This window comes from Ochotona princeps, chromosome 1 (assembly GCF_030435755.1).
Source record: "Ochotona princeps isolate mOchPri1 chromosome 1, mOchPri1.hap1, whole genome shotgun sequence".
NCBI lineage: Eukaryota > Metazoa > Chordata > Mammalia > Lagomorpha > Ochotonidae > Ochotona > Ochotona princeps.
Window position 1 is genome coordinate 110,021,689 of NC_080832.1, and position 15,840 is coordinate 110,037,528.

General features: G+C 54.5%; 1 protein-coding gene across 1 annotated transcript in view; it reads left to right on the forward strand.

The window, feature by feature from the left end:
* The window catches only part of MDGA1 (MAM domain containing glycosylphosphatidylinositol anchor 1), a 46,638-nt gene extending 32,928 nt beyond the window's left edge, over positions 1–13,710 (forward strand). Inside the window, exons 7-17 of the mRNA XM_004590331.3 lie at positions 1,891–2,220; positions 4,978–5,274; positions 5,965–6,249; positions 7,453–7,604; positions 7,872–8,049; positions 8,308–8,331; positions 9,169–9,321; positions 9,678–9,812; positions 12,364–12,494; positions 12,675–12,783; positions 13,360–13,710. Coding sequence (XP_004590388.1) covers positions 1,891–2,220; positions 4,978–5,274; positions 5,965–6,249; positions 7,453–7,604; positions 7,872–8,049; positions 8,308–8,331; positions 9,169–9,321; positions 9,678–9,812; positions 12,364–12,494; positions 12,675–12,783; positions 13,360–13,451 — 1,886 coding nt within the window. The 3' untranslated portion in view covers positions 13,452–13,710. The remainder of the gene's footprint in view (positions 1–1,890; positions 2,221–4,977; positions 5,275–5,964; positions 6,250–7,452; positions 7,605–7,871; positions 8,050–8,307; positions 8,332–9,168; positions 9,322–9,677; positions 9,813–12,363; positions 12,495–12,674; positions 12,784–13,359) is intronic.
* Positions 13,711–15,840: the final 2,130 nt, after the last annotated feature.

Genomic DNA, 15,840 nt, shown 5'->3' on the forward strand with positions numbered 1-15,840 from the left:
GCACAGGTGTAAAGCATTATTTACAGTTTATGGTTTGTATTTCCCAGCATAATCTCAGAAAATCAAAAAATAGAAAGGGCTGGTAGTAATTAGCTAGTTTATTTTTAAGATTTGGAAACTGAAACTGCCAAAATGCTAACTGTGGATGTTCTAGATTTCAAGGGCAATTTCTTTCTCCTTGCAGAGTGGTTTCTTCATTATGAACTGAATGTAAGTGAAAATAACAGATATTTCCCCGTGATTTGTAGATACATTTGTGGGATCAAAGCATTTAATCGAACCTGAAGATAATTGCTAACTGGAAATTATGTAGTACTTGGAGCCTGGTGCACAGATTTTGCTTACTAAATCTAGGATGTTATGAGCCGATCACTCTGATCTGAATGTCATGATTGTCATTTGAGGATAAAACTTTAAATTCTGCTTAGTTTTTATTTTCCTTTCTTTAAGATTTATTTATTTTACTTAAAAGAATTACTGAAAGGGAGAGAGAGAGAGAGTTTGGTCTTCATCTGCTGGATTCACTCCCCGGATGGCTGCCACGGCCAGAACTGGGCTGACCTGAAGCCAGGAGCCAGGAGCTTCCTCCAAGTCTCTCACATGTGTGCAGGGTCCCAACGCTTGAAATCACTGTTTGCTGCTTTCCCAGGCCATTAACAGGGAGCTAGACTAGAAGTGGAACAGCCAGGACACGAACTGGCGCCCATATGGGATGCCGGTGCCACAGGTAGAAGATTAGCTTGCCATATCCCTGCACAGGCCTCTCCTTTGTTTCTTTTTAAAGATCTACATTTTTCTTTTCTCATTCTTTAATCCTTTGGAAGTACAACTTCCAAATTCAGCTGAGCACCTCTGATGACAAAATCTTCCCTATTTTGCTCATCTTTCCCTAACAGTCTCTTTGTGGCTCTCATCACAGAGAGAAGGTAGTTTTCCCTGACTTCTGACTCAGAGTGAACTAGAAAGAAACAAGATTGTGTAACTCTCTGATAACTGCGTTTTCCACTGATGGTCCTTTGCCATTCGAAGATTATTTTTTTTCTCCACTCAATTCCACATGGCCTTTAAAACCTGGGTGGCTGAGATCTAATTGACGTGAAATGCTGAGGCCACCTCTCGGGGTAACTGGCTGCCAAGCTCAGTCCTGGTTTGTGGCCATTGTGCCAGTGTCCTGTCCAACCCATTAAGAACTCTCAACTCTTGGCTTACTTCAAACACAACCTGTCTTTTTTTTTTTTTTTAAAGAGGCCAGGCCCTTTACTTTCAGAACCCTGTGTTTTTATGTAATTACATGTAAATTGTTGCATTGGCCTTTTATATAGAAATCACACAAACTTGTTGCCGAGAGTCAAACAGAGCAGAGGGTAAAATGTGCAAATTAAATCGCCCTTCAGATACCCTCAGTTCAACCCTCTAGATAGAATCAGTGTTGTATGCTGCAACCTTCTTCCGTATTTGTATTTTGCATATCCTAGGGTTAAAAGCAATGCAAATAAAGCCTTGTAATGATTAAGAGCCTTCGGGCTCTGAGTTGGAGTTCAAAGGCAGCAAGCTGGGGAGCCATGTTACTGAGGCTGCAGCCTTAGCTGCCTTTCTAAAACGGGCCAGTAGAGCTGCCGTGAAGGCTGGGGAGGGGCTCAGATGAGGAAATCTGCGTGAAGGTCTTCAAGCAGTGCCTCCCAGTAGATGAAACCTCCTTCTCTTCTTTGTGCTTCATTGAACTTGACACCTCTGGACAGACAGAACAATTTCTAAGCAGAGAAAAGTGTGGGGGTATCTGCTAATGGGTGGGAGTCTCCAGCACCCAGCAGGGCCAGTGTGAGGAGAGAAGCTGGGTAGCACATGGACTCCTTTAGATTTGGGTCACTCTTCCCTCCTGTCCACCCCCAGCCATGAAGAATGCCACATTCCAGATCACTCCTGACATGATCAAGGAGAGTGAGAACATACAGCTGGGCCAGGATCTGAAGCTGTCATGCCATGTGGACGCTGTGCCCCAGGAGAAGGTGACCTACCAGTGGTTCAAGAACGGCAAGCCGGCACGCATGTCTAAGCGGCTGCTGGTGACTCGCAATGACCCCGAGTTGCCGGCCGTCACCAGCAGCCTGGAGCTCATCGACCTGCACTTTAGCGACTATGGCACCTACCTGTGTCTGGCATCCTTCCCCGGGGCACCTGTGCCTGACCTCAGCATGGAGGTCAACATCTCCTCCGAGACAGGTGGGCAAATGGGGGGAGGGGCTCGGCAGCGGCGGGAAGGGTGGAAGGTGCGAAGGCAGGGAGATCCTCAGAGAGGAAGTCGGGGTTGTGGAAGACAGCTTACTGAGCCTGTTGTGTGGCAGGCCTTGGAGTGGGACCGCTGTCCTCCTTAAGCTTGGTAGGAAGGCTAGCATGGTCCAGTGTGTTGCTTACCAGTAGATCCCCTGGCTGGGATACAGGACAAGAGAGCAAGAGAGAGAAGGAGGGAGAGACCAGGGCCAGGGAGTGCTGAAGGTGGGCAGAGCTAAGGAGTTTGTGCTTTTTAACAGCGGACTTCCAAGAGAGAGACGGCTCTTGAACCTGTGGGGGGTGTGGGAGTGTTGGGGGCTGGGAGGTTTTAGCGACAGGCGAGGGTTGATGTCCACAGCATGGAAGCTCTCTAATGACCTGTGGAAATAATTTAATTGGCTCCAAAATACAAAGAGAAAAACTTCAAAATTAAAGTCAATAAGTGCCCAAGTGTTTATAAAGTATGCTAACTAGATAATGGGACCTCAGCTCACCTTCTGACAGTTTTACAAATGATCACTTCATGTTTGATTATATTTAGGGCATTTGAAAAAAAATGTATTTACTTGAAAGACATTTACAAGTAAGCAAGGTGGGGGTGGGAGAGAAAGACTCCTCCATCTGCTGGTTCACTTCCCAGACAATCCTGGGCCAAGCCAGACTAAAGCCAGGAGCCAAGAAGCTTCTTTGTGGGTGGCAGAGGCTCAAGCAGTTGGGCCATCTTGTGCTGCTTCCCCAGGCTCATTAACAGGAACTGGATCAGAAGGGGAGCAGCTGGCCCAGGAACCGGTGGCAAGACAGGATACCGGCATTAGACAGGATGCTGGTATTAAATGCCAGCATTAGACATTCCCCACGCTTGGCCCCTATGTAAGGCATATTTATTGTCAAAAACACATGGGTACGTTTTACTTGGCTTGGAGTGTGTCAGGTGAGACCCATGAAAGTCTTCCAGAGACCCTCCATTTGAGTACGTGTTGGGCTGGATTAGGTTTTGTTGTGAATAACAGGACACCCTATCCCCTAGTTAACAGTGGCTCACACCTGCTAGCTTTCATTCTTCAAGTCTGTAGTGGAGCAGCTGGGTTTGTGCTCCACCGAGTTCTCAAGGCCCCAGGCTCCTCTGGATTGCTATTCCATCATCCTTAGCACTGGTCACTGTGCCTGCATGGCAGCTCCAACTGCATCAGTGCTTCTGCATTTGGCCCACAAGATGGAGAACAGGGACACAGTTGCTACTTTTATTATTATTTTAGAAGATTTATCTAGCTTGGGCCCAGTGCCGTAGCCTAGCAGCCAAAGTCCTTGCCCAGCACGCACCAGGATCCCATATGGGTGCTGGTTCTAATCGTGCAGGCCCTGCTTCCCATCCAGCTCCCTGCTTATAGCCTGGGAAAGGAGTCAAAGATGGCCCAAAGCCTTGGGACCCTGCACCCGCGTGGGAGACTCAGAAGAGGCTCTGGATTCCTGGCTTCAGGTCAGCTCAACTCTGGCTGTTGCGGTCACTTAGGGAGTGAATCATTGTATGGAAGATCTTCCTCCCTTTCTCTCCTCCTCTCTGTATATCTGACTTTCCAATAAAAATAAAATAAATCTTAAAAAAAAAGATTTATTTAGCTTTATTTGAAAGGCAGAGTTACAGAATAAAAGGAGAGACAGAAGTCTTCCATCCGTTGGTTCACTCTTCAAATTGGAGCTGAACCGATTTGAAGCCAGGAGTTTGTTCCCAGGTATCTCACAAAGGTGCAGGGGCCCAAGGACTTGAGCCATTCTCCGCTGCTTTCCTAGGCCATAAGCAGGGAGCTTGCTGGGTTGGAAGTAGAGCAACTGGGACTCGAACCGGTGGCCAGATGGGATGCCAGTGCTTGTAGGCAGAGGATTAGCCAGTTCAGCCACCGTGTCATCTCTGCAGCTGCTGCTTTTCTTTTCTTTTCTTTTTTTTAAAGATTTATTTATTTCATTACAAAGTCAGAAATACAGAGAGAAGGAAAGACAGAGAGGAAGATCTTCCGTCCGATGATTCACTCCCCAAGTGAGCCGCAACGGCCGGTACGCGCCAGTCCGAAGCCGGGAACCAGGAACCTGCTCCGGGTCTCCCACGCGGGTGCAGGGTCCCAATGCATTGGGCCGTCCTTGACTGCTTTCCCAGGCCACAAGCAGGGAGCTGGATGGGAAGTGGAGTTGCTGGGATTAGAACTGGCACCCATATGGGATCCCGGGGCGTTCAAGGCGAGGCCTTTAGCCGCTAGGCCACGCCGCCGGGCCCTGCTGCTTTTCTTTTAAAGATTTTTTTTTCCCACTCCTCATCTCTTACTGGCCAGAATGTGGGCACTTGGCCACCATGAGCTGTAAGGCAAGCTCAGAAAGTCAGTCTTTATTCTGAGTGCTCTCTGAGAACCACAGCTGGTACTCCTCTGGAAGAGTGGGGATGTATGGGGATTGATCATGGGGTCTGTGAAAAGGCTCCAGGCTGGAAATTAAGTAGCAGAGAGAGGGGATTGAGAGTGAAAATGACTGACAGGTGGAATTGCCCTTCATGGTTCTGGTGGACTTCAGGTTATCACTGTGAGTTGGGAGCCCAGGCAGGGGATTTGGGAAGGTGAGCTCTGCTTTGGAGATACCAGACTCCTCCCAACCCCACTACTGGCAGAGGTGGGGCCGTGGTGATGCCCTGACCCTGCCCCTCTCCGCACCCCTCCCCTCCCACAGTGCCACCCACCATCAGTGTCCCCAAGGGCAGGGCTGTGGTGACGGTGCGGGAGGGCTCACCCGCGGAGCTGCAATGTGAGGTGCGGGGCAAGCCACGGCCACCCGTGCTCTGGTCCCGCGTGGACAAGGAGGCTGCCCTGCTACCATCGGGGCTGGCCCTGGAGGAGACACCCGACGGGAAGCTGCGGCTGGAGCGTGTGACACGAGACATGAGTGGGACTTACCGCTGCCAGACGGCCCGCTACAACGGCTTCAACGTGCGCTCTCGCGAGGCCCAGGTGCAGCTCAACGTGCAGTGTGAGTCCCCCCAGCACACCCAGGCGCTCCTTCCCTGTGGGATCCACTACAGTCCCAACAAGTCCCTCCCCACTTGTGCCCTTCAAGCCCCCTGGACGCCCCCATGTTCCAAGACATGCCAGCCTGAGTCTTCAGCCTCCTTCCACTACCATCAAATGCTGCGCCATCCTTACTTACAGAGATGCAGCCAACAAAGAAATAACTTGATCTTGACAGGTGGAAATGGGATTTTGGAGGAGGCAGGAACCTCCAGGGAAACACATTATCTGATAATACAATGATGAAAATTAACCCACCGTGTGCCAAACTCAACAGCCTTTTCATGTGGCAACTCAGTGAGAACCTTTCACAGCCCCAGGAATAGATTCTTTCGTTCTGAGGCCGGGGGGGTGGGGGGGGTTCAGTAGGGGAAGGGCTGGGATTTGAACCTAATATATCCAGCCTTGTACTAGCACTCCAACCCCAAGGCTTTTAATGATGTGGGGGCAAGAGGTCCACTTCCATAGAGGCTGAATTCCAAACTGGGACTCAGTGCTGGCAGGAGTGCACTGCCGGGTTAGGGATGGCTGTGGCGCCTGCCCACCTCATGTCCTCCTAGGCTGGTCTGGGTGTCGCTTCCCCTTCCCTTCCCTTCAGAGCTGCTCTCCGACCCACCCCCCCCCCAGCTGACCGTCTGTCCTCGCCCCCCAGTCCCGCCCGAGGTGGAGCCCAGCTCCCAGGACGTGCGCCAGGCGCTGGGCCGTCCGGTGCTCCTGCGCTGCTCCCTGCTGCGAGGTAACCCCCAGCGCATCGCCTCAGCAGTGTGGCGCTTCAAAGGGCAGCTGCTGCCTCAGCCACCTGTCGTCCCCGCTGCCACCGAGACCTCCGACCACGCCGACCTGCGCCTCGATGCCCTGACCCGTGACAGCAGCGGCAGCTACGAGTGCAGCGTCTCCAACGACGTGGGCTCCGCTGCTTGCCTCTTCCACGTCTCTGGTGAGCGTCCCGTCGGCCCCGCCCACCTAAGTGGACCTGCCCCTTCGAGGACCGCCTGTCCCCAGGCTCCGGTCCCCACCCTTCTAATACCACCCCATGTCATCTGGATCCAATCCTTGGCCTCCTCTTACAGCTCCATCCCCTCCAGTTGCGGGCTGCAAGCCCTTCCCTGTCAAAGCCCATCCCACAGCTTCCAGGCCAGGGCCACAGTAAAGAGAAGCTCCACTCTATAACATCCCAGCTCTGGGTTCCCAGTCAGGTGCGGGTCCACACCGCAAGTAGAGCCCCTCGGTCCTGGGCTTTGTTCCTTCAGCCTGGAGGCTTCATAGCCCTGCTCCCTCCTGTTGGCCTCAGCGGCTGGCTGCGGGATGGAGAATCCTTCAGGGGCCCCATCTGTAGTTTCAAGAACAGCAGTTCTGAATTGTGGAGGGTGGCTGTGCCCCAATTCTTCATCCTGTCATTTCCTGATGGCCAGTCTGGGACTGCAGAAGGACCTGATGTGGGTCATGGTGCTTCCTGAGGGGTACCTGGAGAGGCTGTCTGGACACCTACGACCTCTTCTTCCTCCTCTCAGGGAGACCTGCTCCCTCCCAGAGCCCATTCTGCAATGCCCCCAACTTCCCACCAGCCCCCAGCTGACTGGGCAGCCCTTGGCCTGCTGTTTGGACCCCCCCCAACTCAGCAGCAGCAGCAGCGGGGGACCACAGGTGGTAGACCATGTCCTCAGCACCTGCCAGCCAGAGGCCCCTGTGACATATCCCACCTCCTCCCTTCTCCCCTGTTCTCCCACTTTCCCTGTCTCCCCACCTTTTTGCCCCTCTCTGTCCCTCTGTTTCCTCTCCTCTCAACCCCCATCCCTTCTTTGTGTCTTTGCCACATCCCTTCCCCACTCCATAACATCCCTTCTCTGTCTCTCCCAAACACTCGAACTCTTCCCCGGGCCTCTCCCCTTGCCTAACAATATCACCTCCTACAAATTTGCCATGTCTTCTTAATCCTCATTCTACTTAAACCCCTCTTTTCCCAACAATCCCCCCCAACAATTCCCTCTTTTTCTTTGTCTCCCCCATGCTCTCTCTCTGTTCTGCCCCCTCCTCTCATCTTCCTCTCTCTTGCCTCCTTTCTCTGTGTCTCTCCCCATTCCTTCCTCTACCCTCCATTGCCCTCTGCCCCCTGCCCCCTGCCCCCTGCCTGCCCTCTCAGCCAAAGCCTACAGCCCGGAGTTTTACTTCGACACCCCCAACCCCACCCGCAGCCACAAGCTGTCCAAGAACTACTCCTACGTGCTGCAGTGGACACAGAGAGAGCCTGATGCAGTGGACCCTGTACTCAACTACAGACTCAGTGTCCAGCAGGTGGGCCAGTGGGCAACAGGGCTGGAGGGGTCTGGGCAGGTGGACAGTGACGTGGCTGACCCTGGACATGCTGAAGACCAGATGAAGGCAGTGCAGACAGGGGCTTTAACATGCTGACTATCTGACAGACAACTGTTTAGAGACAGTGATCTGCCCCCTGATCCCTCACCCTCAAGTTGTGGCCCAGGGGTGTTGGGAGGGTTATTGTCGTGGTGGCCTGGGCTGGTGTATTCATGGAAGGCATCTGGGGACTCCCTGTATCTGCAGTTGAACCAGAACAGCACCGCTATCAAGGCCATCCCTGTGCGGCGAGTAGAGAAGGGGCAGCTGCTGGAGTACATCCTGGCTGACCTCCATGTACCCCACAGCTATGAGGTCCGCCTTACACCTTATACCACCTTTGGGCCGGGCGACATGGCTTCCCGCGTCATCCACTACACGGAGCGTAGGTGGTGGTTCTGGGTTGTGGTGGCGGGAGAGGCATGGTGGGACCCCCTCCCCCACTTTCGTCCTTTTTCCGTTCCTTCATGGTTGCTAAGCCTGGGGCTGCCCACTGTGTACCCTCCTACCCCATCCCTGCAGGCCAGGCCTGCTGCCCCCAGGCCTGGCTACAAGAACCCTATCCTCTGGTCCCAATCCAAGATGCCCTTATGCCCAGCCCCAGACTTTGGTTCTAACTTGGTTTCCTTGCTTGTTTTTCTAGCCATCAACTCTCCAAACCTGTCAGGTGAGAAGCCCACCCATTCCCCTTGACCTCCCCTCCCCTTGGGAACACAAAGGCTCTTGTGGGAAGAGGGTGGGATCTTGAGAGACACACAGAGATAGACAAAAACCCAAGTGTTCCCAGGAGGCCAAGGCCGGCAGACTAGCCTGGAGACAGGAGGTCTATACCGGAGCTTAAAGGCTGGGGTGGGGTGGCAGGGGGGTCTCACGGTTTCCTGGGTACAAATCAGGGCATGTGAGAACCTGGAGGGGCATGCCCTTGTTTTCAGTTTGCCTTGTCTCCTAACTGAAGGCCAACATGTCCCTTAATGACAAAAGCAGACAGCAAAGACATGTGAGCAGTCCCTGTGACTTGGTCACTCTAGAATCCCATTGTTTCCACGTGGTCTCCAAGCTATTGTAGATTACTCACTATTGTTTACACTCACACATGTTTCGAAACTAAAGTGGTTATTCAACCTCACGCAGGATTTTATAACCCAAGTGGATCATAGAGGCGCCCTTGTGTTATTAATACAACATACTTTCAAATATCTTCATAACTGTAGTTTTGTATATTCCATTTTGTACGTCAAAAATCATTATTCTGGAAGGGTCTCTGGGCTTCACTAAATAGCCAGAAAGTTTAGTGGGAGAAAAAAAAAAAGGCTAAGTTTTGTACGAATTTGTCTTCAGCCCTATTTGCCTGCTGCCTCTAGCCTGTCAGCTGTAAGCCCACTGCTTATATGATAGGAGCTACTTTAGGGCAGAGAGGGAGTGCAGGAGGTCAGGCTGAAGGCTGGGAGAGGTCGGAGGAGGCTGACCCTCTCCCCGACACCCTCCCGGCACCCAATCCTTGCAGACAACACCTGCCACTTTGAGGATGAGAAGATCTGCGGCTACACCCAGGATCTGACTGACAACTTTGACTGGACGCGACAGAATGCCCTCACCCAGAACCCCAAGCGCTCCCCCAACACTGGCCCCCCCACTGATATCAGTGGCACCCCCGAGGGTGAGGAAACTGCTTCTAGCAATGGGGGACTGCTTTAGGGAGGGTATCAACCCAATCTGAGGATAGGGGAGACTCAGCCCCGTCCTCAGTGAGCACCGGTCTGAGGGGGGGAGACACAGCCCTGTCCTCAAGGGGTCCCCGGCTGAGGAGAGATACAGGCCCTTCCTGAGGGAAGTTGGAAGTGGTGGATCGTAGAGCTGAACTTGTGAATGCTGTGCACCCCCCTGTGCTGTGCTGTGGTCAGGGAGGATGGGTGAGCTCTGGGGTTCAGGCAGCTTGAAGACTGGGCAGTGGGAGAAGCAGGTGGAGAGACACGGATGGGGGAGGGAAGACAGCATAATCTCCTTTACCCATAGGCTACTACATGTTCATTGAGACGTCACGGCCCCGAGAGCTGGGGGACCGGGCGCGCCTGGTGAGCCCCCTCTACAATGCCAGCGCCAAGTTCTACTGTGTCTCCTTCTTCTACCACATGTATGGGAAGCATATCGGTGAGTTGAGTAGGCAGCGGGGACCGAGTGCTGCCAGGGCGGAGGCAGAGTGGATCTGTGGGGCCCAGTAAGGCCTCAGCAACTTCCGGATCCTTGGAGAACAAGGAGAGAAGCTGACAGCCTCCCCTGAGTGAGAGACACAGCCCTGTCCTCAGGGAGCCCCAGTCTGAGGGGGGAGACACAGCCCCGTCCTTGGGGAGCCCCAGTCTGAGGGGGGAGGCTACAAATGAGATGGCTGATAGGTCGGAGGGCAAGAAGGGGAAGACAGCCACAAGGTGCAGAGCTGAGCACCTATTGGGCCCCCTGGATGTTCTGGGTGCTTTGCATCTGTGGCCTCCTTCACCCTCCCAGCTGCCCCATAAGGAAGGAGCCACCAGCATCTCCAAGGGATTAAACCTTGGCATGAGACCATACAGAACAGTCTCCAATATCTCTGGCTTTCCCAAGACCTAAACCAAGGGTTGGAAGGGCACTGCTTTATGAGCAGTTAGGGCAAGTCCTGCTTCTTAAGTGCTGGAGTGGCTCGATGGGCTGCAAGCCCCTGGCCAGTTTATGTCCCAGCAAAGCTCTGCACTTGTGGCCTGGGAAGACAGTGGAGAATGGCACAAGTCCTTGGGAACTCTCATCCATGTGAGAGATCCGTTGAAGGCTTTTGTCTCCTGGTTTTGGATCAGCTTAGCTGTGGCCATTGCAGCTATTTGAAGAGTGAACCAGTGGATGGAAGACATTACTCTCTCTGTATTTCCTCTCTGTAAATGTGCTTTTCCAATAAAAATAAAATAAATCCTAAAAGATTATTTATTTATTTATTTGAAATGCAGCATTACAAAAGAGGGAGAGACAGAGAGATCTTCTATCTAGTGGTTTACTCCCCACATGGCCGCAATGGCGGGGCTGCGCCAGGCTATAACCAGGAGCTTTCACATGGGCAGCAGGGGCCCATTCACTGGGGTCATCTTTGCTACTTTCCCAGGCACATTAGCAAGGAAATGGATTGGAAGCGGAGGTGCGGGGACTTGAATGTGTTCCCATGGGTTGCTGGCATTGAAGGCGACAGTTTAACTCACTGTGCCACAGTGCCAGCCCCTGTTCTAGTTGTTTATAAAATGGATAATATGTGGTGGGTTGTTAGCCTACTGTGCTGTAGACTGTTACAACTTGTGCCTCCTGAATGACCGTCTCTCGGCCCCACAACAGGTCCACTGTGAAGGAAATTGAGGGTCCTGGGCACAGGCTGGGGCCTGGCTGACCCCTGTGATGGGGCATCAGGAAGAGCTGGGGGCTCCGGGAGGTCTTGGGCCTGGGGACTGCTGAGGGAGTACAGGCAGGAAGGGGGTAGCTGAGCTATGAGAAAGCCGTTTTCCCCTTGGGCAATGAGACTTTTTGTGGGGGAGGGAGGTAAGGCCAGCCTTCAACGTGATGGGAACAGGGGGACACATCACCAGGGCTGGTGAGAGCTCCCCGCAAGACACCAGGATTTGAGCCCTGCCAAAGCCCCAGGGGACCCTGTCGTACTGGGGTGATACTAGTTGCAGCCCCCTCAAGCGTCCATCTTGTGTTGGTGGCAGTGCCCAGGCTAGTGGTCTCCTGCCAGGGAAGCAAGGATTCTGTGTGGTTTGGCCCTTCTCTCTCCCTCGCCTCCAGCCCTGCCTGGCAGCTCTGGGCACCAGCTGTCCCCAGACCTTGTGTCTCCCTGGCTCCCCTTGGTCCAAGCCAACTCCTTTCATCCCAGGCAGGTGACATTTGGTGGCTCTCCCCCCACCAAGGGCAGGGGGCGTCCGTGTCTGGTGTCACAGATGGTGCCGCTTTGTCTGTGGGCAGCACCATGGAAATGGCAGCCACCAGGCACCTTGCACGATGGATTCCCTCCCCTCTGAGCCAGTTCTTTCCGCATTTTGGGGGGCTTGAGGTGCACTGGAAGGGGCAGGAAGTGGGCACTGATGTTACCTGTGTGCTCTTAGCCAAGCCGTGACCCCTTCCTTATGCTGTGCCATCAGCACTCCAAATTCCAGAGGGACTATGGACTCAGCACTCCCAGGCTCCTGCCCCCAATAATCCCATTCTCACTTCTCCCAAGAGAGAAATGTGTTGCATGCCTACTGCTTTCTCCCAATCAATCCTCTCCCTTCTCTCTTCTCCTTTTAACATTGTCTTAAACCATCAGCATTAGGGCAACCTTGAGTTTGAAGAGCTTGCTTTCTTCACTATATAAATATGCAAATAAGCACTGAAACCGGGTACTTCCACTGGCTCTACCTTGGCCTGGGACGTGACTGTGCTCCCCTGTCTAGGCAGCAGTGTGGAGGGGGTGCCAAGGGACTGCTGAAGAGTGGGAAAGCAAAGCACAGTGTGAGGTGGGGTATATGAACTGTGAAGCTGCCCCTTCCTTCCCACTTAGAAATCCCTGGTAGACATGGGTGTGAAGCCAGTCTGGGGATGGGGAAAACACCCTGTCCTCCAGGACTGGTGGTGGGGTGAGCGGTGGGGATGTTGGTGGTGGCCAGGACGGAAGCCCAGGCCTCACTGACCCCTCTCCCCACACCCACCACAGGCTCCCTCAACCTCCTGGTGCGGTCCCGCAACAAGGGGGCTCTGGACACACACGCCTGGTCCCTGAGTGGCAATAAGGGCAATGTGTGGCAGCAGGCCCATGTACCCATCAACCCCAGCGGGCCCTTCCAGGTGAGGCTGCTGGATGCTCTGGGGAGGGAGCACTTGGGAGGGTCCTTATGCTTGTTCCTAGTGGTGCTCGGGGGATGGAGGCTTCCAGGTCCATGGAGGAGAATGGGCAGGATGGGGAGGCCTTTGGTGACTTCCGAAGCCATCCTAACCCCTGCTTCCTGCTCTCTAATCCGGCTCCAGATTATTTTTGAGGGAGTTCGAGGCTCCGGCTACCTGGGGGATATAGCCATCGATGACGTCACATTGAAGAAGGGAGAGTGTCCCCGGAAGCAGATGGATCCCAATAAAGGTGCGGGGGCAGGAGGTGGGGCAGGGCTGCACCTGTGGCTTACAGGTTGGGGGCGGGGCACCTGTCTGTTAGGGGTGGGGCTTTGTCTACATGGCATCCAGCCTGCCTAGGCGATGGGGAACCGTGTGTCTGTGACTGCAGATGTTTGCCCACACTCCTGGGCCCGCCAGACTCAGCCTGTGGGGCCACTGTCTCCCTGTGAGCTTCCCGCAGGCTCTCAATGCCTCCTATGCCCCCACTCTGTGGTCCTGCACAGTAACATGGACCTTTGGGGGGACAGGCTATGTATGAGCCAAGTTATGAAAACCCGCCCTAAGTGTGTCTCAATCCTCAGAAGTGACCTTGGCAATAACTCGTCTTGCTAGACACATTTTTACAGATCAGGAAACTGGAGGCTGCCCAGGTTGAATAGATCTTCCTGCACCTGAGCTTCAGAGCCCTCACCTGTGTCCCTCAGAGACCTGGGCCAGGGCCACAGGCCACCCCCACCCACTACCATGTGGCTGCCTTGCTCCCTCTCCCTCTCCCTGCCGGAGCTGACCAGAGCCCTGGCCTGTCTCTTCTCTTTCGTCACAGTGGTGGTGATGCCGGGCAGCACAGCTCCTCGCCAGTGCAGCCCACAGCTGTGGGGGCCTGTGGCCATCTTCCTCTTGGCGTCGCAGAGATGATGAGAGCTGAGTGCTCCCCACCCTGCCCCCGGCACACCAAAGTGTCCACATCGTACCAAAGACTGATCCCTGCCAGCCGGGGTGCCCAGGGGCAGGGCCAGCCTGCCAGGGAGGGGGGCCTGCGGCGGCTGCAAGAATGAGTGGAGAACAAGGACAGGCACCTGGCACCAAGACCCTGAAGACGGTTGTTTGACACATGCACACTTACACACACTCACACACATACACACAGATATTAAAGCACAAGTTTCTATCCGAACTGCCAGCAACCTTCTTTACGGCGGAGACAGGGACTCACATGGGACAGTGACCCGCCACCCCAGGGACGACGGCGCCACGCAGACCTCATTCTGGCTCTATTAGCAGTGTGTTCCTGACTTTCTCCCTGCCCCCTAACTTGAGGCCTGACTCCAGCCCTGTTGGCTTTGCTGGAAGGTCAGATTTTGGTCAGACTCTGGAACTCTCCAGGATGGGGAGGCAGGGGTCAGAGGAAGGCTGCTGGGTGCAGCTGTGCAAACTGTGTGGACTGTACCTCTTCCCTCCCCACTCCAGGGTCAACAAGGAAGGTGGCCCCCTGCCGCTCACACTCCTAGAGGGAAGGCTGACTGGAGGAGACCCCCAGGTTCCCCTAACCTATTTGTTGGGCTTCCTGTTGCCCTTCCCTGTGGCCCCTTGGAAGGGTCTCAACCCAGACGCCTGGACCTGAGCCATGTGAAGACGCACACATGTGGCCTATTCTGTCCGAGAGGAGTGGGAGGCTGCGGGGCTTGGCCTTGAGGGGGCAGAGAAGAAATCCTTCTGTGACTCCCCCACCTCGTGTAGGATGCTGTCTGTCTGCAGTGGGCACAGTAGGCTGTTGTGCAGAGCAGGGCAGAGCAGGGCGAGGGGATGTCTGGGCAGCCTGCCCCTCCTGTGGCCGCTGACAGTGAAGGAGCAGGGCTTCATGGAGCTGGCGGGGGTGCGGTGGGTACCAGGCAGGGGCAGGGGCAGGGGCTGGTCCTCTTGTCTACTGACAGCTGTGAAGGGGCTGTGTGTCCTTGGGTCACCAGGCTGGGAGTCTTGCTCTAGACCTCCTCAACATTGGCCCGACTTATTTGTCCCTGGGAAATAGGACGCTCAGCCCTTTCCAGAGGAAGTCTTGTGCAAGGGTTTCTGTGAGTGTGAATGTGTGTGCATGTGTGAGTGTGCATGTGTGTCTGTGCACACCGTGGGTACATCGCTGGGCAGGAGGAATGTGTGCAGTGTGAGCTTGGGTGTGCAATGACACATATCTGTCAATGAGGCTGGGTCTCCCCTCTGTGTGTGTGTGAGCATGCCTGTCCATATGCATGAGTGTTTTCTGGGTGTTGGCTGGATGGACCACTTCTTATACACTGGATGGCCCTGTGTGCTATAGGCTCAGGCAGCCTGCTCTGGCCGTAAGTCCTGCCTTCCATCCCTTCTGGATGACAGGAAGCTTCCAGGTGGCTCCACTGAAGGCAAGCACCTGTGGTGGAGACTGTCCTGGGGCTCCCCCTGGAGCTATAATGGGAACAGCTGCAGTGAAGAGGCTTGGAATTCAGGCAGCAGTGCGGTGCCAGGTGGCAGGTGCCAGGGCCAGCACTGCCCGACCTCCCTCTGCCAGGCCTGTGTTAGCATCATCACTAACAGCTGGTGAGTGGCCGAGCCAGGCTGCAGTGGGGGCTTCCTGACTCAAGCCGGCAGGGCTGCCTTCCTGGCCTAGTTGAGGCCTCGGTCTGAAATGAGTCACTCCAGGCCTTCCACACAGGCTTCTGCCGCATCTGCTGGGAGATGTTCCTTAATTGTCCCATCTGTAGTCCCCAACTAGACTGTGAGCTCCTCCTCGGTGCCTTGCAACCCACCCCTTCCCCTGCTCACAGCCAGCTTGCACAGGCCTGGTATGGGGCCATGCTGCAGCTTTGCCCAGGGCCTGAGGCTTCCCAACATCTCCTACCACTGTCTCCCATCTTCTAGAAGCACTGAGTCATGCCACCGCCACCACCTATCCCTGACTTGCAGAAATGCTGAGTTGTGCCCCTCTGTCCCACCAGGTTCTGGTTGAGTTAGGCCCAAATGCAGCCTGGTATCAGAAGCATTGAAGAGCTCCCCAGAGGGACCCTCTAGTCCATCACCCACTTTGCTGGAGTGGGCCTGAGGAACAGAGAGGAACAACCCTGAGCCCTTCCTCCTCAAGACTGGCTCCACCTTGCTGCCCCCCTTGGCCTGACACAGGAAAGACACCCAGGACATGCTGGTGGAATGGAACTGCATGTGTTCCATATGTGTATCCCACAAGCTACACAACAGAGGGGACACCAGCACTCTGGGAGCTCAGTGCGTGCAAGCAGTGCTGTGACTGCCTTGGTGTGTGTGTATGCACAAGCATGTG